General features: G+C 46.0%; 1 protein-coding gene across 4 annotated transcripts in view; it reads left to right on the top strand.

The window, feature by feature from the left end:
• Angpt1 (angiopoietin 1) overlaps nt 1-25,225 on the top strand; it is a 174,650-nt gene that overhangs the window by 117,662 nt on the left and 31,763 nt on the right. For 3 of the 4 annotated variants that reach the window (XM_004850310.3, XM_087190817.1, XM_087190816.1), the window contains 3 exons: nt 1,202-1,434; nt 14,210-14,337; nt 21,645-21,746. In XM_004850310.3, the coding sequence (XP_004850367.2) occupies nt 1,202-1,434; nt 14,210-14,337; nt 21,645-21,746 (463 nt within the window). Of the gene's footprint in view, nt 1-58; nt 250-1,201; nt 1,435-14,209; nt 14,338-21,644; nt 21,747-25,225 lie in introns of those variants that run through there. The other variant, XM_021262809.2, reaches the window with a different exon arrangement.

Raw genomic sequence — 25,225 nt, 5'->3', positions numbered from 1 at the left:
CTCGCTGCCCAGGGGGTCGATGTGCAGGGCCCTGTGGCAGCCCAGCCGCGCCCTCGCAGGCAGCTCTCCTTCCCTCTCGAGGACAGGCTGGTTCCAGGCCGGGTGCTCTGCGGGACAGCTCGCGTGGAGCCGGGAAGCGTGCCTGTTCCAACGCACACCACTGTGTAACTTAGGCATCACACTTAAAGCACTCCCTAGTGTTTTGTTTTGCAGACGTGCAGGAATGATTCTGCGCTGTTTTTCTCCAAGGTAAATTAAGTGCTCATTCTTCTAATTTCATTGGAATAACACCTTGTAAACGAAGGGCTGGATGAACCTCCTGGAAACAGAACTGAGTAGAATGAGTAAGCCTTTCCCAGAGGAATACTCATATACTAGACTCTCTATAAACGCAAGTGCTTTTTATTTCCAGAATAAAAAGCTCCTGCAGCGCTGTCACGGGCCGGCGCCGGGGAGAGAGGTCTAAAGCGCTCTGGGGGGGTCCAGTCGACCTCATCACTCAGTGAGGCCCAGCACCCCATGCTTTGTGAGACCACGACCTCAGCCAAAAAGGTCGTCTGTTTCCTGAGCCATTGGCACCGTGATCTGGGAATTGGGGTGCACTAAGCCTCACCCAGAAATTCAGGCTGAGCAGTGAGCAGGGCCAGCCATGCCTCAGCAGCACTGGGAGCTTGTGACTTCTGACAGGTTACTCTGTGGTTCTGCAGTTGCTCACCCTGTGTTCTTCCCTGAGCCTACAGAATTCTTGGGAGTTTAATCAATGTGACTGTTTGGAGAATCCCAAATGAATGAAGCGAAGTAAAATTAAAACTGGGTTCTATGTTTTTTTCATATTTTTATCACTCGTTCTGTTTCTTGTTGGACCCATTTCCTTAGTAAAAGTTATACTACCACTTTTTCAGAATGCAATTTTCTGGGTCTAAATGAGCTACACTGGATGTAAGATACACCCCAGAAATAAATTATATTTAGGAAGCAAACATTATTCTGACATTTGGCTTAATAATTCTTCATCTGACATGTTACGTATGCATAGGTAACTCCTACTTTAAAACTATACAATTCTTGACTCTCTCAAATAAATACATTCATGGTGAAATGCCTGATTTACATTTCTAATCCAAAATTCAGAAACTAGTTGAATTACCATTTATTTTCTATAGCATTTTAAAAATTAAGTCTCCTTTTCACTTCCTTGTAGTTTGTTAGAGCATAAAATCTTAGAAATGGAGGGAAAGCACAAGGAAGAGTTGGATACTTTAAAGGAGGAGAGAGAGAACCTGCAAAGCTTGGTTACCCGCCAGTCACACATAATCCAGGAGCTGGAGAAGCAGCTGATCAGAGCAACCAGCAACAACAGCATGCTCCAGAAACAGCAGCTGGAGCTCATGGACACGGTGCACAACCTTGTCGACCTGTGCACTAAAGACGGTGGTAAGAACTCTTCCTCATTTTGATTGTGTAAATGTTCTATTTAATACAAGGGTGCTGTTTTAGGCACAGTCATGAACGTGCTGCCGTCTTATTTAGAGATTAAGTATGTTTAAGGGGATGTGTTTGGGTGTGAAGTTGGCAGAGGAGATGTGACCGTCACTCCTGCTATGTCAGCTTCACTGGATTAAGGAACACCTCATAGATGAGTGAAGCACACTCCCGGGTGTGTCTGCAGGGTCAGGGAGCTGTGGCCTTGGGTTCTACATCTGTCCCTTGCCTGGTCATTTCCTCCCTGGCACTGGTACCCGCTCTGCTTCCTGGCCACCATGAACTAAGCAGCTTCGCTCTGCCAGGCCCTTCCGCCATGACGTTTCTGCCTTGGAGCTGATGACCATGGACGGAATCCCTGGTAACTGAGCCAAAGTAAACCTGTCCTCTTTACGTTATGGGTGTCTGCTGTTGTGTCTCAGGGACAGGAAAGCTGAGCAGGGGAACAGTGCCAGAGAGGGACCGGCCAGGGGCCACACATAACTCCCTAGGCCACGTCTCCACCATACACCCAGACACACCCAGGAGCACACTGCTGATCTCCAGGTGTTTTGAAACCAGAGGAAGCTGACGTGTTGGGGTTAAAGTGCTACAGCCTTCTTCCTTGCACTGATTGCTGTGTAAAAGCAGCAGATGAATTTTATTCTTAGACGCACTCATGAGGTTTGGTGACAAATGTATGCTTCTAACTTTTCAGACAGTGTATTCGTGAATTTGTGAATCCACAATATCTTTCTGAGATTCCTATTTTTTTTATTCTTGGTCTTTATAATCTTAGATAAAATCTATTTCACGGTCTTGAATAAATATTTGATATTACAGTGTTAGACACTTAACTATAAGACAGAAATTAGCCAGTGCTGAAGACTAGTTCAGAGGAATAGGGACAATTTCTCATTTTGCAGCTAATGTTAATTGGTTCAGTGTTACTTGCAAAGAAAAGATGACAGACTCCAATGATTATAGATGATCTAGAAATATTTACTATGATCCCTTGTCCTTAGTCCTGTCCAGAGAAGTCCTGTCCAGAGAAGTCCTGCCCAAGGTATCGGGCATATTTATTTGGCGATGTTTTGATGATGGTGGAAATTGCAAATTTTTGCTATCACTGGAGCGTGGAGCCTTGTGGGTGTTGGACCTATCTACCAGTTCCATCTCCCCAGAGGACACCCCTCTGCCTACCGACCCACCACCCCAGGAGCATGAAGGGGGTACCTCATGCACCACCTGTTTGTAGCACGGCCTCAGCCTGGGCGCTCTTCAGTCCAGCCTCTCTCTGGGTGAAGACAGAGCTGCAAAGGGCTGAGGGCGACAGAGCTGCTCACCCTCCCCCCTGAACCTCACTGTCCCCGAGCTGCACACCTGTGGAGCCCCCTTGGGTTTAGCCTGCACTGGAGCTGCATGGGGATGCACACGGCCTGGCTTTCCTGTGTAGATAGGAGTGTGAGACTCACTCCGCACTGAGGGTCTTGCTTTGAAGACATTTCACTTTTCTCTGCTGTAGCCCATTACCTTGGGTCATGTCTCCGTTCAACAGTAAACAGGCTTATTTATGCACGCCCTGCAGAGGGACATTCTAAACAGTGAGTCCCAGGCTCCATTTGGGTGTTCTCAGCCATGTGACTGGGAAGGGAAAATCCTGCTCATCGGCGGAGGCTGCCAAGGGCCCACCAGAGTCCACTGGAAGGAAAGCTCAGCAGGGCTTTGCCAGAGAATTTTAATGGAGCTCATGAGGATTTGGAAATTAAGTATGAGTATGAGACATGTCTGTCCTCCTATTGAGACGAATCCATTTGGGGCAAGATTGGAAACACATTTTCTCATCACCCTAAGACTCACGGCTCATGGGGTGGTGAGTCGCACAGAGCTCCTGTGTCTGCCTGCTTACTGTAATTCATCTTCTCGGACCGTTTGTCCAGTAAACGTGTCCACACGCTGTTAGCACAGGGGGTGTGACTTTAAAATTCCTGCCTAGGTTTGCAGCGTGCGTGCCAGGGACAGAGCCAGTGCCTCTTCAGAGGCTGAATGGTCACCAGGGCGACCTATAGATGTTACCCTCTCACCCAGGGGGTGTGAGAAAAGTAACTGTGCTTATTCTGTGACTGGCGTACCCTGAAATAGTAACAGCAATTAATAACACAGACTCAAGTTGTCTGATACTCCAGCCATATAGATATCTGTTTTCCTTTTAATGATTCAATGCTGAGATAAATTCTGTACTAACTACAAGATCTGTGGCCTGAATGTAAGGGTTTTGCCTGATTTTCCAGTAGCTTCTGGGCACTCATAGACAGAGATTTTTTTCGCTTCTTGTTCATCTTTTTTTTTCTTTAATTTCTGTTAAGTGCTCAAACTAAATATTTAGCTATCTTAGGCCTCAGACACAAAACTGGAAAGTGGTTCTCAGTAAGATTTCTATCAAGAGATTAATTCTCTGCATACCTTTACTTTCACTAGAGCCATCATCTTCAGTTATTGTGAGTTTAAAATTAAAAATGGCTAATCTCAAAATACTGGATTAAATGTCAGTTACTAAAGTGAACTTTTATTTCATTCTAAAACAGATAAAACCTTTCTTTATAACCAAAACTTTAGCATATACATTTATTTTTTATCAAAGGATTGTATGTAAATGCTTACTTTTAAATTCATTTGTATGGAAATATTCCAAAATCAACACACCGTAATAAATGCATCAAATTGTCTAAAAATGTACTTTAAAAATTCAAACAGTGGTCATCTGAAAGAGCTTCCACAAACACCCCAAGCTGCATCATTCCCTGCCCCCCATTGCTACCTGACCCCAGAGGCTTTCTGTTTCAGTCGCCCCGGGCACTGTGGAGGGAGCCGGAATAGAACTCTGCACCACACGGACGGTCCCTGGCCAGTCCTCTGTCATTGGCAGCAAATTTAACTTCATGAATGGCTGCATAGCTTCTGAAGTCAGGATGACGCTGTCCACGGCCCCAGGGTGAAGGCAGAAGCCAGGTGCTTGGTGTAAAGGCACAGGGCACAGTACAGGGGACACTGGCCCCAACTTCAGCTGTCCTCTCCCTGGGGGAGAAGCCAGTGAGACACCCACTCCTCAGGGGCTCCGTAGGACCCACACTGCCCTTCCAGAAATGAGTATAGCACCGGAGATGCCTGGCTGTCCACAGTCATCCAGGCAGCTCCTTTTAGCCTCATCTTCTAGCCTCTAAAACAGGGTCGTAATATTTACCTGACACACTTGTGGCGACGCACCGTAAATGTGCACGACTTCCTTGTGGTTCTGCATTGTAAAAGAGTGAATTTGAAGAGCGCTCACCACCAGGAAACAAGGAAGTCAGCACTGCCCGATGGACATGGGTATCCCAATGGCACTTTTTCCGGTAAATATGTGCTTTTGATATTTGTCAGTAAAAACACAAGAAAAAGTAAGGGACCTGGAATAGATAAATAACTTGCTCAGTAAGAACAAATCTTATGAAAGTTAAGTGATGCGTGTAAAACACAGGGCATCTGTGCTTAAGTCTAGGAAATGCTCAAAGCACAGTGCTCCTGTCTTTTTTATGCCTCCAAAGAGCTCAGAACACGTTACAGCTCTGCGAGGAAAGGTTTCTCTGGGAAATGCTGGGAATGCACCTTTCCGCAGACCTTCCTTTAGTCCAGAACTGTTCCTCTCTTTTTTCAAACAGGAAGTGCTTCAGTGGAGCTCACAGCACTCTTTCTAAGCCAGCTGAAATGCGGCAGGGCTAAGCCAAGTGCAGCTAAGAAACGATTTGCTGAGATGAGTCACCAAACTCTCCTCTGCTAGTTCCATTTAGGCGGCAGTGGCGTCCCAGGCAACTGGTTATGTTACTGTGACTGTCACTCACTTTGTATGACTTCTGGGTAACACGTTCATTTTCATCTCACTTTGGCTGCAAACACTTGGTCGCCTTGATTCTTAGAAATGTTGCTCACTAAAGGCTGTGTCCTCAGTGTTAGCACTGTGGCTAAGCTCAGGCAGTTTCCTCGTGATTTTGGCAGTTCAGGTACGCTGGAACTGTGCACTGTACACTGGCGGTGGGAGGAAGCTGTGGGGTGGTGTGAGGGATGACAGGTGAGGGCTGCGCTGTGCATCCCCGGCCAGCTGTGTACACTGGGGTGGGGGGGACGCCACTGCACCCGCTGAGCACACACAGGCACCATAGTAAGTGGGAGGGAGAGAGAGAGAGAGAGAGAGAGAGAGAGGAAGGAAGGGAAAAATGAAAAAGAGAACAGTATTTAGGCTCAGTCATGAAATGACCCAGACTGATTCTCTCACTGTCGAGGTCGGCTGGGTGCGTACTCCTGCTGCACTGGAATGTGATTCACAAACTCACCCGTTCATTCACGACGAGTTCCGCCAAAACCGTTCTGTTTCAGCTTCCCTTCTAAGGGATACGGATGTGTATCTGTTTTTATTAAACATACATTCACTGGGATCCTATAGATCTTATAGATCACTGGAAAGAAAAAGAAAACGTAATAACCAGGTGTATTTGGCTTCAAGGCATCTAGAGTTTGACAAGAAGAGAAACCGCTCAGTGACCAATTCGGTTCGGTTCCAGAACTCACTGTTGCCGTGAGGCAGGGAATCGGCGCCCATGAAGCATACGGGGTATCTGAACGTTATGGCAAAGAGAGGAAGAGGGCAAGACGGAGCATCTGCAGCCCTCCTGGGCACTTGAGGGCGTGCTGTCATGACCCCAGCACTGCTAAACTTTTCCTGCGTTCACTCAGTCCAGAACAGCAGGTGGACAGAGCACTGAAGTCCAGCACCGTTTCATAACTGCCTGGAGAGCCTGAGAGTTTGCTCATGGTTACACAGCTGGGAAAAGTGAATCTGGAACTGAAATGTATGCAGGCTGGCTGCAGTGGGGACGTGACGGCTAAGGCTTCGAAAGAAACAAAGTGGAGGACTCTGTGAGGGCGAAGTAACGTGCATTTCCCAGGAGTCCCAAGATGGTGGGGGGCGGTCCACATGTGTCCACACCTAGATCTCAGAGTCAAGGCTGCCCGGGAAGGTGGGACTGGAAAAGGAAACTGATGCAATCAAGGAGGTGGTGGGTTTTTTCGTAAAGCAAGAGGGAGTCACTGTCGGCACACAGAGGCAGTGGCAGCATCTGCATTTTAGAAAAGCCACTCTGGTCAGTGTAGGAGGAGTGCATGGATGCAAGGTTTCAGCACAAGCAGTCTTCAGGGCCAGCACCTGCCCTGAGCCACTTAACCTGACCACATCCCCACCCACAATGCTGTTCCTGCCTTCGTGCGGAAGACCAGACAGTCTGGGAGGCAAGCAGTTTCCGCCACACACCCTGTTCGGAAGGGCTCAGGCTGAGATCCCAGCCCCGTCTGGTGCCAGTGTTTTCACAGAACTCAGCGGCCTTAGCATCTGAAGACGGCGCAAAGGCTGCTGTCCTCCCTCTGCCTCCCCACAGTGCAGGCTCGTGGCAGGAGTTGGGGTTCAGTTCAGGGGACTCCTGACCAAGACTACGACCCCGCCCAGAAAAGGATAGAAAGCCAGCTCAGATCCAGGTGGGACATTTGGAGTTCCTGACGAGGCAGATAAAAGGAGGACAGAGAGGAAAACAGCTCAAGGGGGAAGAGCAGTGAGCAGGACTCGCATCCCCTGGGAAAGGTGGTGTTTTCAGTGGCGAGTAAGAATGAGGCCACATTTTTTTAAAAAGAGTGAAAAGTGAAGTTTGGGGTGAGCTGTGGCCTCCTGGGACACAGTTGTGGTAAACTGCGCGGCTCGGCTGCACAGGGTGAAGGCCAGAGTGAGTGAGTGGACGGAAACGGAAACCACGGTGTGTCCGCGTCAGGAAGCTTGGCCTCAGGAGACAGGGTCTTGGGTGGGGAGGCAGGTGATCGGAGTAAAGCAAACACCCAGGGGTTCGAGCCCGACTGCAGGGGCAGGGGCCCTCGAGAGCTTTCCCTGCACGTCATCGTCATCGGAGAGGCAGGAGGCTGATGAGTTCCATTTCAAGGTCTGTCTCAGAGGCGGCCCAGGATCATTCTTCCCTCTTCCAGCCCCTGGAAAGGCAAATGAAGGTTCGCTCTCAGCTGTCCTGGAGCTGTCCTGAATCTGAGAGGAATTCACTTCCCCGGGGTGTCCACTGAGTCCTCGCAGTAAACCACCCCGTCAAGGACAGATGAGATAGTTTGACCTGCAAGTTCCTGAGCTAAGAATGACTCTAAAAACATACCAAGCAAGGGGAAGAAATCAAAACTTTCAAGGGTCACTCAGATAAACACTGATAAAAAATGGGAAATGTCATTTTCATTGACTGAGTAAAATACTTGACTTTTCGTTAACTACTTGTAATGGACAATTTAACATTAGGTAGAAAGAAAGAGAAACACAGGAAGTCATCCACTGAACACTGCAGTGAGTACTTGTTCCCGTTTAATGAGGGAAATGCTTTATCTTGACAGAAAATTCCATGTCAGACATTTACAATTTCCTTAAAATGAGCCACACTATCTAGCACTTCCGTTCATAAAACCTCGTGGCTTAGGGGAAAGTGGCTGTTTATTTTTGGAAATGGTATATTTCTCCTTTTCCTTGGAGCATGCTATCTGCCTTTCGCAAAGTCATAATTTCTGTACAAAACTTGGGCGAATAGTGGAGAGCTGAACTAATGATAACAAAGTGAAAAATAATACAGTCCTTGACCTCTCCCACGAACTATTTCTAGACCACATCTTTTCGGGACGATTTGAAATTCAGTGGTTAATTCTCACTTGGAATTAGGGTCTTGACTTCAGAAACAAGATGAGCTCTCTGGCCTTGGTCCCAGGGGCCTGGACATTTCTGGGGTGCAAGGCCACACAAGAGGCTGCTCCCCGCATGTCCAGCACTGCCTTGAGTAGACCCTGTATGGTTTCCTAGCTGAAGTGCAGAAGCACAGATAGTTTGATGCGAGTTCCCGCTGGATCGTTCCTGACCTCATCAGCACTCAGGTCGGATTCAATAGACATTCCCTAGTCCAGGGACGAAGTGGGAGAAGGTGTAGTAATGCCCCGCTTACTCGGAGAGAAAATGGAAAACTAGTCCAACTCACATTGTTCAACACCTGCATGTCACTTCCTACAGTGAAGCCTTTCTAGAATCTCTTATATTTTAGGAAGAAAAAGTCTGTAAAACCTATGAAATGTTACAACTGTACATTTAGCTCTAAGTGTATACAAATAAGTGTTTTTCTAAGCATATTTGTACAAGTGAGTTAAAGTCAATGATACAAAATATTTCCAGCTTCCTGTGCTAACTCGCAATTGTTTTCAACTGAAGGATACCTGCGTAATGACTCTAGTCCAGTTGGACCTCATCAGACGTGCTGTGTTCTCCCTAATGACGATGGCTCCGGAATTCCGAAAGGACTACCCCTGAGCCAATAACTGACCCACATGCACGCTGATGTCTGTGAAACACTGGAAGGATACAAATCGTGAGCCACATGCAAGGTTTCCAAATGTTTGCATAGCTGATTTCTCCCAGAGACTTCCTGGGCAGAGCACAGGAATGACAGTGGGGACCCGCGTGGCTCTGGTGCAGGCTGACTGTTGTCCGCTCTCCAGGCGGTGGTGACTCGGTGTGGCCAGCTTCACATTCCAGGAAGCTTTTGCGTGAGGGTTCACGTAAATTGAAGTGACCCTTGGCCTCAGCCTCCAGGCCTGCCCTGGAGTCGGTGGTGCTGGGTCCACCATCTGTGTGGAAGCAGTTGGGAGACGAAGGGAAGAGCAGGACACACCCAGCAGCTGCAGGCTTCCTCTCAGGTTGCTTGCCCACCGACTCAGCTGCCAAGAGATAGACAAGCACCCGCCTCCACCTGTTCTTTCCCTTAAGTGCCAAAGATCTGGCTGTACAGTTAGGGCTGCTGGAGAATCATGCCTAGTGATAGCTGCCCAGGACTTTGCAGGTGCATTTGCATAACACCCTAGGTCCTTGGGGTGGGCTCCGATGCGCTTCCTGAGTATCTCTCGCCTGGGCTCCCCACACCACCCGCTGCATCCCTGGGCAGCTGGAGGCATCCTCTGACACGCAGTTCCAGTGCCCCGGTGCACACCTCCCAGACTCCCTGCTAGCACGGACACTAAACCCAGCGGGCCTCATGCTGTCCCTGGTCCTGCACCCAGAGGAGAGCTGAGGAGAGTGGTTCAGGGCAGGATGGAGCAGATTCCAGCTCACACTGTGAGAAACCCGACCACCCTTGACGCAGCGTTCTACCCATGTTGCTCCATGGTGTAACCCAATAAATTGTCTTTCTGCTTAAATCAAAACTGTCAGAAAGTAGAAGGACAGTGGGATGCTCATGTCTGAAGCAAGGAGGAGAATTTTGAGGGGGATTCATGGCAATGTGTCCTTAACTCTAAGCATTTCTTAAATTTCAACATTCATTTTGTATCCTGATCAGTTCTGCACATCTTTCTCTGATTACTCTGTGACCATATTTTAGGAGTAGGTTTGGTTTCCTTAAGCCTGCTTCTCCATTCTTACCAATAACAGTTGTACCATCAGCATTTGTCTAATTAATTAAGTAGTTAGGGACAGGAAGCAGAGAGAACAGTGAAAAAGCCTTAGCCTGCCTCATATTTACACTTTCATCATCCTTAGCTGATGATGACCAGGAGAGGAAGTGGGATCAGCTTGGAAGGAAGACTCGATAGCATGTGATGAACAGAGGCGGGGATGCAATAGGACCTGCCTCACGAGGGGAGCGCGGACTGGGAGGCCCACAGGCAGGGTTTCGGGCCCAGCCTTGTGGCCGCTGAGGTCCTCAAAACCCTGTGATAGGAAACCAGAGTGTGAGCACGTGCACGGGGGGCGAGGGAGGAGGAGGAGAGAGAAGCCAGGGAGGATGGAGGAGGAGAAAGGGCCCAAGAGAGGCTCCCGTGACAGGCGAGGGAAAGAGAGGCCGAGACAGCTCTGAACTGCTGAGGAAAGGAGCAGGCAAGGGCCCAGTGGCTCCGCGCTCTGCAGGCCCTGAGGGGCTGATCGTGACAGGAGTGGAGGGTATGAGCCGAGCTCCGCTCCGGGAGGTGGGGTGCAAGCGACTCAGGGTTTGCAGCAAGAGGAGGGGTGAGAGGAAGCCTCCCTGCAGGCAGATTCCCCTGCCCAGGTGAGGGGTCACTGTGGGCTATGGGCCCAGAGATCGAGGTCAGGAAAGAAGAGAATGGATGGGCTGGAAGGGAGCCTCAATGAGGGGCAGCCATACTCATGCGGATTAAGCACAGTCCAGGAAAGGCGAGGATGTCTGTGGCCAAGAGAAAGCGTCGGGTGTGAAGGTCTGTGCTTCAGTCATGCTTTCAGTCAGCCCAGCTCTGCAAAATGTCCCCACTCCGAGAGATGGAGGTTTGCCCTCCGGGTCTCTGTCCAGTGCCTCCTCTGTCCACTGCCCTTTACCACACATCCTCCAGGCTCTATTTTCCATCTCAGTGAGCCGCAAGAGCTCCTAAAACGCTCAGGAAATCTATTTTTGTTATTGTGTTTCTGTGTTTTAAACTGTTGACTGTGTATAGTTTCACGATGCCCAAGCATGACACTGAACTTCAGAACTCTCCAGTGTATAACAATGGAAATTGCCATGCAGAAAGCACCACCGACATGTTGGCATGTGCATCGTGTGTCGTTCCATCTTAAATAATCTCTAAGTTTGAACTTTTGAGGTAAAGCTTATAATATACAGTGAGGCTGGATCACTTGTTTCTTTCAGACTTAAACAATCTCATTTAGCCAATGGATGAAACTAGCCAGTTACCCAAGCTCAGCCCGAGAGGGAGGGTCAGTGTAAAGAGCCCATGGTGGCTTCCCTGGCTCCGGTCAGCTCCCTTGCTGAACTCGAGGGTGGAAGCAGCAGCCTCCAGTGTTTCCCACATGCTGCTGAAGTCTCTTCCTGAGAATGGATAAGAATTTAGTGCTGCCATTAGTGGTGCTACCAACTCTACGGTGTCAGTAACAGGCATCCTTTCCTGAGTTCATCCTGTGGTTCCCTCTCCTTCCTGTGCATTTCACCTACCTACCCACTTCAGAAATAATTACAGCTACCCCTCTCCACAGGCTGAAACACAGAACAAAGGCTCTGGGCCTTACACAGGGAGCCTTCTCTAAGACACAGTGCATAATAAAAGTATCAAAGGTGGGCTTGGTGGAGCTTGTAAATTTGTTTTTAAAGGCCTTGATGGTCTAAAATGTAGCCTGAATTCAACTTGCAGGCCTTAGTCTATCTCATATTTACATTTTCACCATCTTTGCTAATTAACAAGTAATTAAAAATAGCCTGATCTTTCTGGAAAGAATGATTCTATCTTTGGGAAAGAATGTCAATTTTTCAGAAATACCAACTTGAATTTTGATAAAATAAAAGTTTTCTGTCCCCTATGATACCATAGCAACAGTGCAGTTTCCTATGTAACCATAGCACTAGTGGTACCCTTTGGTGGCAGAAGCCTCAGTCCCTGTCCCAGGTGCAGAACTATGCTCATGATTTGGTCATTAGTTTTCCCAAGAGTAAGATAGGAGCCAACACTCCCCTTTCTCCTGTCACTGAGGGAAAGCATGAACAGCCTCCTCCCACACAGCAGCCCCTTGGCCCAGGTCTTCCGGAAGTGGGCTAGGGGAAAAAGGGTTCGGGCAGAAGGGCTCTCTCTCCTTGTGTAACCACATCCAGAGCGCAGGAAGTGGCATGTTCAGCAAAGGAAACCAGTCTCCGGAGATAAGCGACCGTTTTCCAGAAAAGAAAAAGGGTTTAGCCACAGGTTCCTATGGACCACATGCCCCTGTGCTTTGCATCCTCGGGGCTCATGAATGTCGGCTGCTATTTCTTCCCCTCCCTGTTTTGGTGATCTAGTTAGGTTATGCGTTACTCTTCAACACAAGAAAAGATCAAGTATTTAGCGTTTAGGAAGGTTTTGTTTTTGAAAATCATTGTCTGCAAAGTTAAAATAAGCAAACACCAGTGAATTGCATTGATGGTTTTGAAAAGGATACATTTCCAAAACCACTGATAGACCCAAAGCAGTGCAAATGGCTTTCCAGCAGGCCTGGGAGTGCACGTTCTGCTACACACCACTTCCTCACTAGTGCACGGACTTGCAGCCCTGTCACCAGCTTATTTATTCAGGGTTGTCGGTCCCATTGTGATGTTGGTGTTTAGAGGTAATTATTAATGTTACTATTAATGTAGCCATTAGTGTACAGATGAGCTACATAGAAAACTATGATGTTTCTTTCTAAATGCCTTATGGTTTTTATGCCAGCATATCTGATGTAAATATTTCATTTTTTGAAACATAATTTAGTATTTTTAAAATTTGCATTATTTACATTAAGATATTAATTCCACAAAGATTTGACTGCTTATTGCCTACAAATTAAGAAATATTATGAAACTAAAGTTTATCAGGCTAGTAGTTTAGATGCTTCAAGCATCTAGGGTCAGTTAAAAAGCATTGAATCTTATTTTACCTTTCATATTTTGAGATGCAATTATGAATCAAAGTGATTGAAAGCAGGTATTCATTAAGTAGCAGGAAATTTCAAATGTGAGATTATAAAATATTCTCAATCTTAATTTCTAGAAAAAAGTTAAATGGAACTTATTACTAAAATAAGATATATACATTTATAAGAAAATGCTAAATCACAAATGTTTTATAAATATGTCACATATATCTCAAGCTCAGAACTATTAAATGAGTTATTTTATATTTTATTTCATTAATAAGAATTTAATAATGGATAAAACTCAAGAAGAAATAAGACTCTAAATAAAGATAATCTCTAATGAAATTTTCTGCCCTCATTTTGCTTCCAGCTTTAAGGTGACTCTTCCCCCTTTATAATTTAATTTCAAAGTCTACTCATCTGTTTGTGCTTTTATTTGTGTATCATCTGCGATGATTTAACTTCAAGGCACTGAACATAGTGCAGTACATTTCCTTTCTAGGTAGTTAAAATGGGTCATAAACTCTTCTACTTTCCAAGTCTAATTAATTGAGAGATGTTGTTTTAGGAAAAATTTAAGGAGCACTTGAATCTAAAAGCAACGGAGAACAGTAGTACCTACTTTCAGTGTTTAAATGCTATACCGCATTTCTGTTTGAATTTTTCTTCTCCAAAAAAGTGTTTTGACATTTTTTAAAACTGCCAAGGCTGGGATGTAGCTCAGTGGTAGGACATCACAATTTGCTCGAGGCCCTGGGTTCAAGCCAAAGTGCTGCAAAAGATGAATAAATAAGTAAAGCTTTCCTATGAAATGTAGATAAGACAGTTTTAGAAATTTGCAGAGGCCGGGGATTTAGCTCAGTGGTTTTTGCCGCCTGCTGCACAAGCACAAGGACCCGAGTTCAATCCCCAGTACCAAAAAAAAAAAAGAAATGTGCAGAAAACACTGACATAAATTTGAGGTATTATATGACCAGATTATGTGTTCCTTGGATTGATGTATTGCCAAAGATGTATAGAAAAACAAAAAAATAAGAAATTCAGTAAAATGTAAGTATTCACTTAGACACTGCTTTATAGTTTTTCCTTCAGTTTTTAAATTGTATAAGTCACCTTAGAATGTAGTTTTGCCTGTATATTTGACTCTTCAGTAAATGTGTGGTTGACATTTGTGTGGAGCTGATAAATACATGCTTAGCTGTGCTGGGAGTCCATTAGGTGCTAACGGTATTGATATTCTCATTTATATCTTGCAATCTTTTTTTTTTTTTTTTGCAGTTTTGCTAAAGGGAGGAAAAAAAGAGGAAGAGAAACCATTTAGAGACTGTGCAGATGTATATCAAGCTGGTTTTAATAAAAGTGGAATCTACACTATTTATATTAATAATATGCCAGAACCCAAAAAGGTAAAACCAGAAGTGTTTGTTTATGAGATGTAAAGCAGATGCTAGTTGGATTGCTGGATGGTCAGATTGATTTGTGAGCTTGTTAAAGCACATGTATGTGTGTCTACTCCTGAGTCCTTTCCCCACGATGATGCCAACTCCTGAGTCTGGGGTGAAGCCCCTGTTGGCAGGCCTCCTCCGGCCCCTGCACCTCCCTCCTGTATTCCTGTCAACTTGCCTTTCTTTCTCTGCTACTCTGGGTGCCCTATTGCTCTGGGTGTGTGTCCTGCCAGACTGCACATGGGGGCCACATCCCCCGAGTGTGTAGGGGAGCTCGGTGCCAACTGCTGGTCTGAGGACCCGGGCACAGCACTGACCCTCTGAGTACCGAGGGGGCAGGGTGAGCAGCCCCTCCCAAAGTGGGCAGAGCACACCCTCTCTCAGTTCACCATCTTGAAGGCTTGTGTGTCCCTTTTACATGGAAGAGTGGGTTGGAGGGGATGCCTCCTCCATGAGTCGCACAGGCCGGAGTTGGCTTCCCACTGTCCCACCCCAGGCTCCCTCCCTGCAGTCCACTCTGCCTGATCAGTGGGTGGCTCACCTGGGGTTCACTGTCCAGGGCCTTGGGTATGAAGCCAGCAGCTCCCCGGCCAGTGTGCACACTGGCCCTCACACCCCATACCCATAAAACCCCGATTGCTCCAGAGGTGCACATACTCGAGCTGGGATGGGAATGCTGTGAGGTGAGTCCGTGGAGGGGCTGGGACCCGAGGCAAGTGCCCTGCTCTTCAAGACCAAGACGGACAGTTGAATAGATGCCAGCCCGAGGCACCCTGCCCTCACAGGGCAGCATGGCTTTCACCCCGAGGGCCTCCCTGAATCCCCTGTCCCTGCTGATGTCCCCTGAGCCCTGCACACAGTGCTGCGTGACTTTCTCTAAGCCAGAGCAGAGGTGGCAGGGACTGAGCTCGAGTGGTTGCTGCACAGTGCATGGCCTACTGGTGTCCTCCATTCTCCTGTGTGGCCCACAGTAGGTGAGTCAGCCTGACACCTTTCTTAGGCCAGCTGGTTTTCCAGGCATCACGAAACTGCCCTGACGGGGATCCTGGATGCCAGTCCAGGCTCTCAAATGCCGATCTCTTTCTGCCGTCATCCTCTCCTGATTTCAGGATCACTGGACTAGTGATCACAGGCAGCGCCTTATCTTCCCTCTTTCCTAGGACAAAATGTTCTTCTTAAGAGGCCTTCAGTGTTGTCCTGCAGCCGGGCAAGGGACAGGGTGGGCATGACGGGAGGGAAGCAGAACTCTGTGCTTTGCCACCTGAGCCCCCAGGAGGGAAGTTTGGCTTGGGCAAATTTTCATTTGGGATTCCGAGCAGGATTTCCTTTCTCATGGGCTCCACGACTTAAAACTAAACACAAGACCCCACAGACACTGCAGAGATGCAGTGGGGGTCTGGAGCGAGGAAGGAAAGGAGAACGCATGGTGAGGAGACTTTCGAATGTCCTGAAATCATAAGCACACTTACACTTAAATTCACAACATGTGCACACACACACACTATACCACACCACATAAATGTGTGAACAACCTTCCCGAGAGGGAAAGGAGCAGAAATAAATCACCCCCCAGCTTCACAGTGCTGCTGTCCAGGACCCAAAAGAGCCCTTGTTCGGTGTCGGCTGTCCCGTAGCTTATAACTCAGCGGCAGAAATGAAGTCGCTCCTACTGATACACGAATGTAAAAACACAGTCACGTAAAAGGCTTTCAGGCTGAGAATCTTCAAATTTTAGAAGTTTTTACTCCATCACCAGGTGGCCCTTGGGGACAGAGGTCAACATACGTGAAGTGCTGCTCATTGTATGCACTCGGAGGCACAGGTGTAAACTCGGAGAGAGGTGCTGCTCAACGCCACAGAAAACACCGTGGGTGCCAAGCCAGCGCAGCCTGTGTGCAGAGACCCTATTCCTGTCGAGGTGGCAGAAGTGTTCTCGTCCCCGCTTCTCAGGAGCCCTTTCCGTATTTACCTAGAAATTAGGTCTGCAGGGCTCACCTAATTCGTAAGTTCATGGCTGGCACTGGGTTATTTCCATCAAGAGAGAAGGATGTAAATCATGCTTCTACATGATGGTGGATCTTGTGTAAAATGGAGCTTCAGAGTTGTTCTTGAATAAATAAAATCTAAACATGAAATCCACAGTACTGACAGTCTCCTGGGGAGGAAAGAAGTCCACAGGGCCTGGTCCAGGTGATCCTTAGGCTGAGTTTTATTGGGAAAAACCAAACTGTAGCAGAATGTGGGGTGAGAGGTGCCGAGCTGAGGGGAGAGATGCAGGGTCCCCTCCGGGCTTGGGGTCCCTTCTGCTTTCTTCTGCCCCCTTGTGTCACAGAGACTCTCATAAGGAGTAACTGCTTTATTATCCAAACTGAGGCACTGTGCATGTTTCAGATGAGATGTTTGTTCTGTAGCGCTCATTGTGATTAGACGCTCTTCTGCGTGCAGCGCCTGTGTGTCCCCCTCGTGGCTCTGGACAGCCTGGAGAACGGTGTCCCCCTTGTCCCCACTGGACAGAAGTCCCATGCCCATAAGCACTGGTCCAGACACTGCATATTGGTCAGGAAGTGAAGGTCTGGGTCCGCTCAGCAGGGGCCTGGCATGGTCTTGATTTCCACTTCTGGTGAGGAAAGTTGTGCCATGCGTTCGTTAGTGCCCGGGGATCAGTGGACACATGATGACACCACAAGACCCTCTAATGAGAAAAGTAGACTTGTGTGCTTAGGGTAGCCCCCTCCATCCCAGTCACCAGCCCGCAATTCCACTTTCTGCTCCCACCCGGACATGAGTCCTGGACATTCTCTCAAACTTACATAAAAAGTACTAAGAACAGACATTTTTAAGGCCTTGACCCTTCCAAGTAGACCAGGCATCCTAGATTTTAAAAAGGACCCATAGTACCCTTAGGAAAGCCAAGCAAAGCCTTGTCCATCGTAACCCTCTCAGAAGTTCCCGAGGGGAGAGGCTGAGCACAAACCCTTCAAAACACGAGTGTGTGTGACACGCGACATGGACAGCTCAGTGCACGCGGGCTGTGTGGGGCAATGCACAAATGCTGTCAGCGGGAATGAGTCCCCTTCTGGGCTGTGTAAGAACCACACGTGCGACTGGATTGTTGCTCAGTTACAGTTCTCAGCGGACATTGTTCCATGCCCCAAAAGGAAGTGGTTGTGAAAGGTTGAAAAGTGTAGTCTTTGACTGTTATGTGGAGGCCAGCAGTGATTTTCTAGGATGACTTAATTTTTCAAGCAGATAGAAAATGAGAATTCGACCTTTTACATCTTCCCTTTTGCTTTCATAGTATTCGTGGCTTGTGGTTATTTTCTTTCTGAATTCCCGTGGATGGGTTGTAGTAGGAAACAGGATTTTTTCCCTCTTATTTCTTAAGTTTCTAAAACCAAATGCCCCTATAGCTAGTTCACTTTCATCCAAGAAAACAGACCATTAAATCCTAACTCTTACTGTAAAATATTAAAAATTTGTTTCTAAACTCATAATTCCCCTCATTCTTGGAAAAGGGCTTTAGCAAATGTGTTGAGCCTTTTTCCTTTGAGGTTATGGAAAAATAATTAACATCCACAAGGCTAGTCATTCCAACTTGTATGGAGCATAGAAGCATAAAAACTATGTGAATCAAATTTCCCCTTTTGTTTGTGTTTAAACCTCTGTATTATGTTAAAAGGTGGTCAGTGCTTGAGAGCTTTGACCTCACCTGGGTCCAGAGCCAATCCTGTCCTTTCTTGGAGGGACTTAGCCCAAGTCACATGAAGGACACAAGCACCAGGTCCCCTCGTCCTCAGGGGACAGCAGAGCTGCAGACCCTGCTAAGCCAGACTTCTAGGTCCAGGAGCTTCCTTCACAGAGAGATGTCTTTTGGCCTGTCTGTTAAATAGCAGTTGCTTTTGCAGAAGAGAATCTAACTTCTTAAATAGATACCTAGTAAAAGGTAGAGTGATCAAAGATGAGGGATGCCAATGTTATTAACAAGAATTCTCATCATAATCATAAGGAAAGTCCATTGAATTCCTGGCTGTTTTGATTTTGTATATTGCATATTATTGTAATAAATTATAAATAACGTACACCATTGCAATTTATAGACAATAATCAAAATATAAGATATTAAGTACAATGCATTAAATATTGGTTCATATTAAATAATATTAAATTAGTACAATACACTGTCGTATACACACAGTAGATAATGCATAATATAAGTATGTATCTTCTTCTCTGGGAGACGTATCTAAGAGATAGGCATTGACAAAGCCCACTGCAAGCCCAGCACTGTGCTCAAACCTCTATGTGCAGCGACTCCTCTGATCCCCACCTAAGACTGGCCAGGCGGAGCGAGCTAGGGAGCGAGCGAGGTAGGACTTGGATCAGAACAAGGCAGTCTCCAAGCCCCACCCCTCACTGAGTCCTCCAGTTCTCTTGTGCCGCTGTCCACAGATGGCAGCCGTCACCTCCCTGCTGCCGAGTCTTTGTGGAGTTCAAAGCCCTGCACCCGTCTCTGCCTGGCAATTGCTGCCTCCATGGAGCTCTGCTTTCTCTGGTCTTCATCTGAGTGCAAGCCCAGACTTCTTCACTTTTGTGAGTCACTCAGTGCCTGGTAGACGGCAAGCTGTCTTTCTTGAAAATTTTTGATTTTCAAACAAAGTGCACAGAATTTCAATAGCGAGGAACAGTCATTAATAGCCATACAGCATAGTTTGCTCCACACGGTCTATATTTATAAATGTAGTGATTCTTATGCTGAATATATAAGTGGACTTCATAATTTGCAAACAGTTTGGCAAACTTTCCATTAGGAAATAAAAATCTCTAAGAAGGAAGACAGGAAGGAAGGGAGAGAAGGGGCTTTAGATTAACCAGTTAAGGCAAGGTAAAACTGAACTGAGGGATTAGTGGTGCCAGTGTCCCCTAGGAAGGTGCTTCCTTGACATCTCACTTCCCTTTACTTGATTTGAATTTCTCTGGGAAATTCGACCTGGCCTCTTCTCTGGAGTCACGGCCCGCCCGCCGTGCCTATCTGCACCACCCTGTGATTTGACTCCCACAGGAGTCCTGCACTCTCTCTCTGGCCAGGTCCCAGTGCCCCTTCATTTCAGATGTACATGCAGATTTTCATCATCTTCATTTTCCTCAGCTTCTCTCGAGCCCTTGATCCACTTCATCACTGCCTCAGCTCAGCACTCACCCCCAGCTTTTTTGCACTGCAGTATACTGTCACATTTTCTTATTTTATCATATTGCATCTGTATTTATTAAGCCAGTTAATTTAGGGCCCACGAGAAGCTAAGCATTGTCCCAGGCACTGGGGAGAGCAGCTGTGACCCCGGAACCGCCCTGTCTGATTTCCTTCAGTTGTCACGGAGTCCGTGCGGGCTCTGCTCCCCAACCTTCTCACATAGCTCCAGACACCTCTTCCTTTACTCTTCAGCTAAGGCACCATCTGCACTATGGCCAGCTGCATCTTCCAAGCAGATTTCTCCCCCAAATCCTGAGTTACGTAAACATAGCTTTCAAATCTTAAACCCAGTCTAAATCCTGGATCCAGTGTGAATCATTAAGTATAACCATCTGCAAATTACCCAAACACTCTAAACCTCAGTTTTTTCATCTTTAAAATGGAAAGAATACCCACATCTTTAAAAAGCTGTGAGATGCAGTTAGGGAATGGATATGCATTCCATGGACACCGAGGGTTCTTTTCTTATCCCTTACTCTCTTACCCACGTTGATCTGCCTACCTCCAGTAGGTCAGCTCTGATCACTCAGTAAGCTCAATGAGCTCTCTTTCTTAAACCTTCCACTTAAATCTTGGTCTTTGTTGTCCTTCAGGCCACTAGAGTTGAAAAGGATGAACTCCAGTGTCTCCTTCACCCTATGAAACAGTTATTATTGAAATCTTGAGGTGCTTTGAGGACATGATCCATATTTCATTCATCATAATGTCCTCCGTTGTGAAACAGACGCAATGCCCAAGAATGCTTGTTGATGAAAAGAATAACTGAGGGAATAAATTAGAATTAAGTAGGATGAAAGCCTTGCTCGGGGTCATGTTGAGGACAAAGAGCAGATGAGATTATGAAAGGATTATAGAAGGAGGAATGGGAAAGGGAGAACTTAGCATTATAGTCTTGGAGCTGAGTCAGTTTCTGAGTCTGGAGGGTGGGTGGCTGCTGTTGGAGAGGAGGGAAAGCCTCGGAGAGCAGGAATCCTGTCCCCGTGCCACAGGCACTGGGTCTCAGCTCCTCTGGCTTAGGGACTTCTGCTCCGAATGGCTGTCACCGTGGCTCTCCGCCGTGGCCATTGTGCTTCCTGTGCAAGGCCTCAGGGGATGCTGAGGTCCCCTTCGGTCAGAGCCGAGAGCTGCACTGTCCCTGCCTGCTGACTGCGCTGCGCCCTCGCCACACCCTCGGCCCCCTTCAGCACGCTTCCTTCTTCAGCTGGGAGTGGGGCCCCCACCCCGGCCCTGGAGTGGCCCGTGCCTTGTCGGGCAGACCCTGCGGGGAATGCGCCAAGTTTTAGATAAATACCATTGTATCTAGAATAATTGAAACAAGTGTTAAGTCTTCGAAAGATATCTATAGCTTTTCCACGTGGGAAAGAAATGCTTGTCACAATCAGAAGGAATACAGTGCATCATGTTTGCCTCTTATCGTTGATGACTAAAAGCTAAACAAACAATGTGCTCTTCATGTGCGAAAGACCAAATTTTCCCTCTGATGTAACACTGAGCAATCAAGAATAAATATCATACCATGTAAGTATATAGGAGTTATGCAATAAAATAAGAAATAGTAAAATCTGTGTAATTTTTAAAATTGTTTTTCCCAAACCATTATTCTTATGGTATTACCATTTTAATAGAAGATTTATAAATGTTGACTCTTATGTTTTGGTCATAAAATGCTGTGTAATTTTGGAAACTGTAGTAGTTATTTTAAAATTTAAACTGTTTCCATTTCAGATGACGGTACTTTTTCATTGCTTTGTAGTTTGAGATTGAGACTATTAATTTTCACTTGACTGATCTAAAATTTTAAAAGTAATTAATGCATTATTGATGGACTTTATTCAGAGGCAACTCAGATATGAATTATGGGAAGAAAAACCAATAACAATCTGCTAATATTTTCCAGTGTGCTTACATTTTTTTTTCTTCTCATGGGCCTACCCATACTATTTCTGTTTGGAAACGTATCAGGCACGTGTTTCTTTAAAATAAGTGTAGTTTTCACTTGCCTCTATTTTCCTTTTGTCAGGTATTTTGCAATATGGATGTGAATGGGGGAGGCTGGACTGTAATTCAACATCGGGAAGATGGGAGTCTAGATTTCCAAAGAGGCTGGAAGGAATATAAAATGGTAAGATGGAAGAATTTACAGTGGTTTTTCATGTTTTATCTCAAGGCTATCTTCACTTTGGATGATAAGTTTTGCATTTTTAGATGCATTTGAGTTATTTGAAGAATAAAATGGTGCTTACATTAAGGACATTATTTTCATTAGACATAAAACACTCATAAATCATTTTCGGTAAATGATTTCCATGTGTGCATCAGGAAGAAAAACGTATCACTGAGTATTTGATGAACCATTGTGTGTTGTCTGGATTTGTGCCCTGGTGGAGGGAGGGAGCGGGGAGTGGGACACAGCCCCTGACAGGCCTCATGAGCAAGCAGGGAGCTGTGCGGTCTGCAGGTCACCCACAGGATGGGCAGGAACTGTGGCCTCTCTCACATGGGGGCAAGTCGAAAGCAGATCCCACCACAGGACCTTCTCACATGCTGGGTAGGCTTCTCCAGGTGGGTGGCTCCATTATCAGCCTGCTCTGGCTGTGGTTGGCATCCCCAAGCATAGGGGAGAAGCTCCCAGTCCTACTAGATGCAGAAAGGCACCATGATGCTTCTGCTGCTGGTCAAAGTTGGTCAGAGTCCAATGTAGGTCAGGGAGGAAGGACTGCTCAAGGGTGACCATGGCAAGACAGGGTCCCCGAGGTCTCTGGAGTGACACAGACACCTCATGGCTGTCTTCCAGCATTCGCCGTGTGTTGCTCCTGCACTGGAGTTCTTACCTAGTTTTCACACTGAACTTGTTGACTAAAACTAGCCCTACTTCAGGAGGAAAAGAAGTTAGGGAGATCAGCTTTTCCAAAATGAAATAGCACCCTCGCTTCTCCGCCTTTTGGCTAAGATCAGATGTAGTATCAAAATGAAATAGCGCATGATTGAATTCATCTGTAATCCAGTCAGAATCCCACATCAGTGCCTATAATATTATTACCCACTGGACTTGCTGGTGGGGTGTCCAGGTGCAGCGATGGGCAGACTAATAATATCAGATGGACTGATTATTATTACTTTACATCCAGCACTACTGGATAATTCCTATCATGATTTTTTGACAAATCCCTCTCTCTGACAGTAGAAAGAGAATAAATGGTGAAGAAGTGCAAGCCCAAGTTCTTCCTTGATCTCCTTGTAGACAGGTATATACAGCGGCTGGTGACATCGCAGTTCACACAGAGCCAACAAAGAGTTTTAATAAATCCAGGGAGGTCTCCAGTGTCGCTCTGTCTGCAACATGTTTGTGAGGTACTAGATCGAGCACTTTGAATGCAGGTTAATAGTTTGGAGTTATGCAAAGTTGGAGTCTTGGAGTCTTAATGTTACTCAAGACAGAAGAGTAGGCTGAAGCCAACAAGATGTAATTAATTACACAGAGAAAATTGTAAAATCTTAGCTCAAATATATAAAAAATTAACTATATAAGAATACAGGGTAAAGGTGACAAAGGGTCTGAAGAACTCAGTATTTTGAAAAATGGGGAGATTTATGTGGCTATAAACTCATTTTGTGTCATTGGCCAGGAAAAATCAAAGACTGATGTACTTAGTCTACATTCACCATGGTTTTTAGGTCATAATAATGCAAACTCTTCGGTATCTGCCACGATCTGATAACATTAAAATTATGCTTTCCATTTTGGAGGTTTCAAAAAGTGAACTATTCTAGAGGTTACAGTAGAGTGTAGAACTCTGGAGACTGTGAACAGTTGGGGCTGTTTAACATGGAGAAAAAAGGTGTGAGTATACACCTGTCTGAGAGCTATTTTAATGAACTGTGCAGAAGAACTCAGCCCAGAGTCTGCAGCTCACAATGTGGGCCAGGTACTGGCACCATCTGTGGCCCTGGCACCTCACAGAGACAGCCGGTCCCACTGAAGACCATCTGCATCGTAACCCTGCTTTAGGAGAAGCTCCGTGATGGCACAGGGACGTCGCCAAGAGGTACAGCTTGGCTAGGCAGGAGCAAAACTCTCTGATGTTTAATTCTTTTTTTTTTTTTTTTGGTACTGGGGATCAAACTCAGGACCTTGCTCTTACAAGGCAGGCACGGTGCCACTGAGCTAAATCCCGGCCCACTGATGTTTAATTCTTTCTAATAAGAAATGAACTTCCTGTTAAGTGGCAAGCCCTCTCCCTCTGCAATGCAAAGAACCCAGCATAATGTGGTCTTGTCTTTCAGGGTGGTTATGGAAAATTGGAATATTAGGTCGGATTCTAAGACCCCCCTTCTGCCTGTGTGATCCTGTAAACACATGGGAGGAAATTGCCTACGTTTTAGAAGAGGACCTTGAATTACACCTTTATTAATAGGTTGAGTCTTTCCTCTGCCATTTTCAAGTGGATTGACTTTTAGTAAATCACTTAACCTACACATGGGCTTTCTTTCATTCATCAAACAAGGACAATAGTAATACCCACCTACGTTCAGGGATATTGTAGGGATTAGAAGTAATACAAGGAAAGCACGTTGGCACACTGGATTTTTTCAAAAAACAGTAGTTATTAATATTATCCTGGATTAAAACATCACAGTGTAAAATTTTTACTTAATTCTGCCAAAAGTGTTATTTTTCAAAACACTTTAATTCATTATTATTTTCACCATGAAAATGGGATGTAGAGAAGTCATCTGATAATCAGACCATAGATATAGATTCAGACAATTCTGAAATGCATGATTATTAACATTAAGGGTAACAGAAAAGTGCATATGAACTTATCATCACTGTGATTTTGCTGAATGGTAAGTTACTAGCTATAAACATCTGCTGCCCTGGAAGGCCAGGCAGGTTAAGTAAGAGATACTGACTTGCTAAGTGTAGAATTGATTTGTGTCTTTTTAAGTCTTTACCAAGTGTATCCACTTATAAGAAATTCTTTTTTCATTATTGGAACAAGATTGGTATTCTTTAATCATAGTGTTTATGGCATTACCCTCTCTTTTGTTTTACAAAAGAAAGACTATCACACTTTATTCGGACTTGAAAAGCTTATCCCCCCCAGAGTCAGTTCTTCAGGATCAGAAAATGAGATTAGCTCCAAGTTTCTGAAGCAGTCTGGTGAAAAATGATGACAATGTTTTTTTAAATTAAAAAAGGTTCATCATCTGCTACAACTTGGTTAGCTTTCACCGAAACACATGGTAAAAATTGAGCTGTTTCCTCCATAGCTCTTCTTTTCCTTAAAGACAGAAATGATTCCATCAAGAAGGGATATAGACTGCTGATACCAATTCTCCTCAGTGCCTCCCACTTCCGTTTTCGGGCTGTTCACTGCATCTTACAGTGCCGTCCTCTGGGAAGAACAGACCTTACTTACCACCACACGCCTCTTCCTTCTCAGTCCCCACTAGTCTGCTTCTGGGTGGACCAGCAGGCTGCACCCTTCCGGGTTCTGAGGGTAGCAACGTGTTTCACCCCTCCTTTGTTCCCTTTCCTCCCACTGTCCTGCATGCTGGTTGGTATCTGTGGGCTGCCTCTCGCCTCCTGTTTCCAGA

The sequence above is a fragment of the Heterocephalus glaber genome, unplaced genomic scaffold (genome assembly GCF_053883595.1).
Source record: "Heterocephalus glaber isolate CG9 unplaced genomic scaffold, H.glaber_assembly_v1.0 deba00001556, whole genome shotgun sequence".
NCBI classification, from domain to species: Eukaryota; Metazoa; Chordata; class Mammalia; order Rodentia; family Bathyergidae; genus Heterocephalus; species Heterocephalus glaber.
The sequence above is the reverse complement of the archived record's forward strand: the minus strand, read 5'-3'. Positions and strand labels throughout refer to the sequence as shown.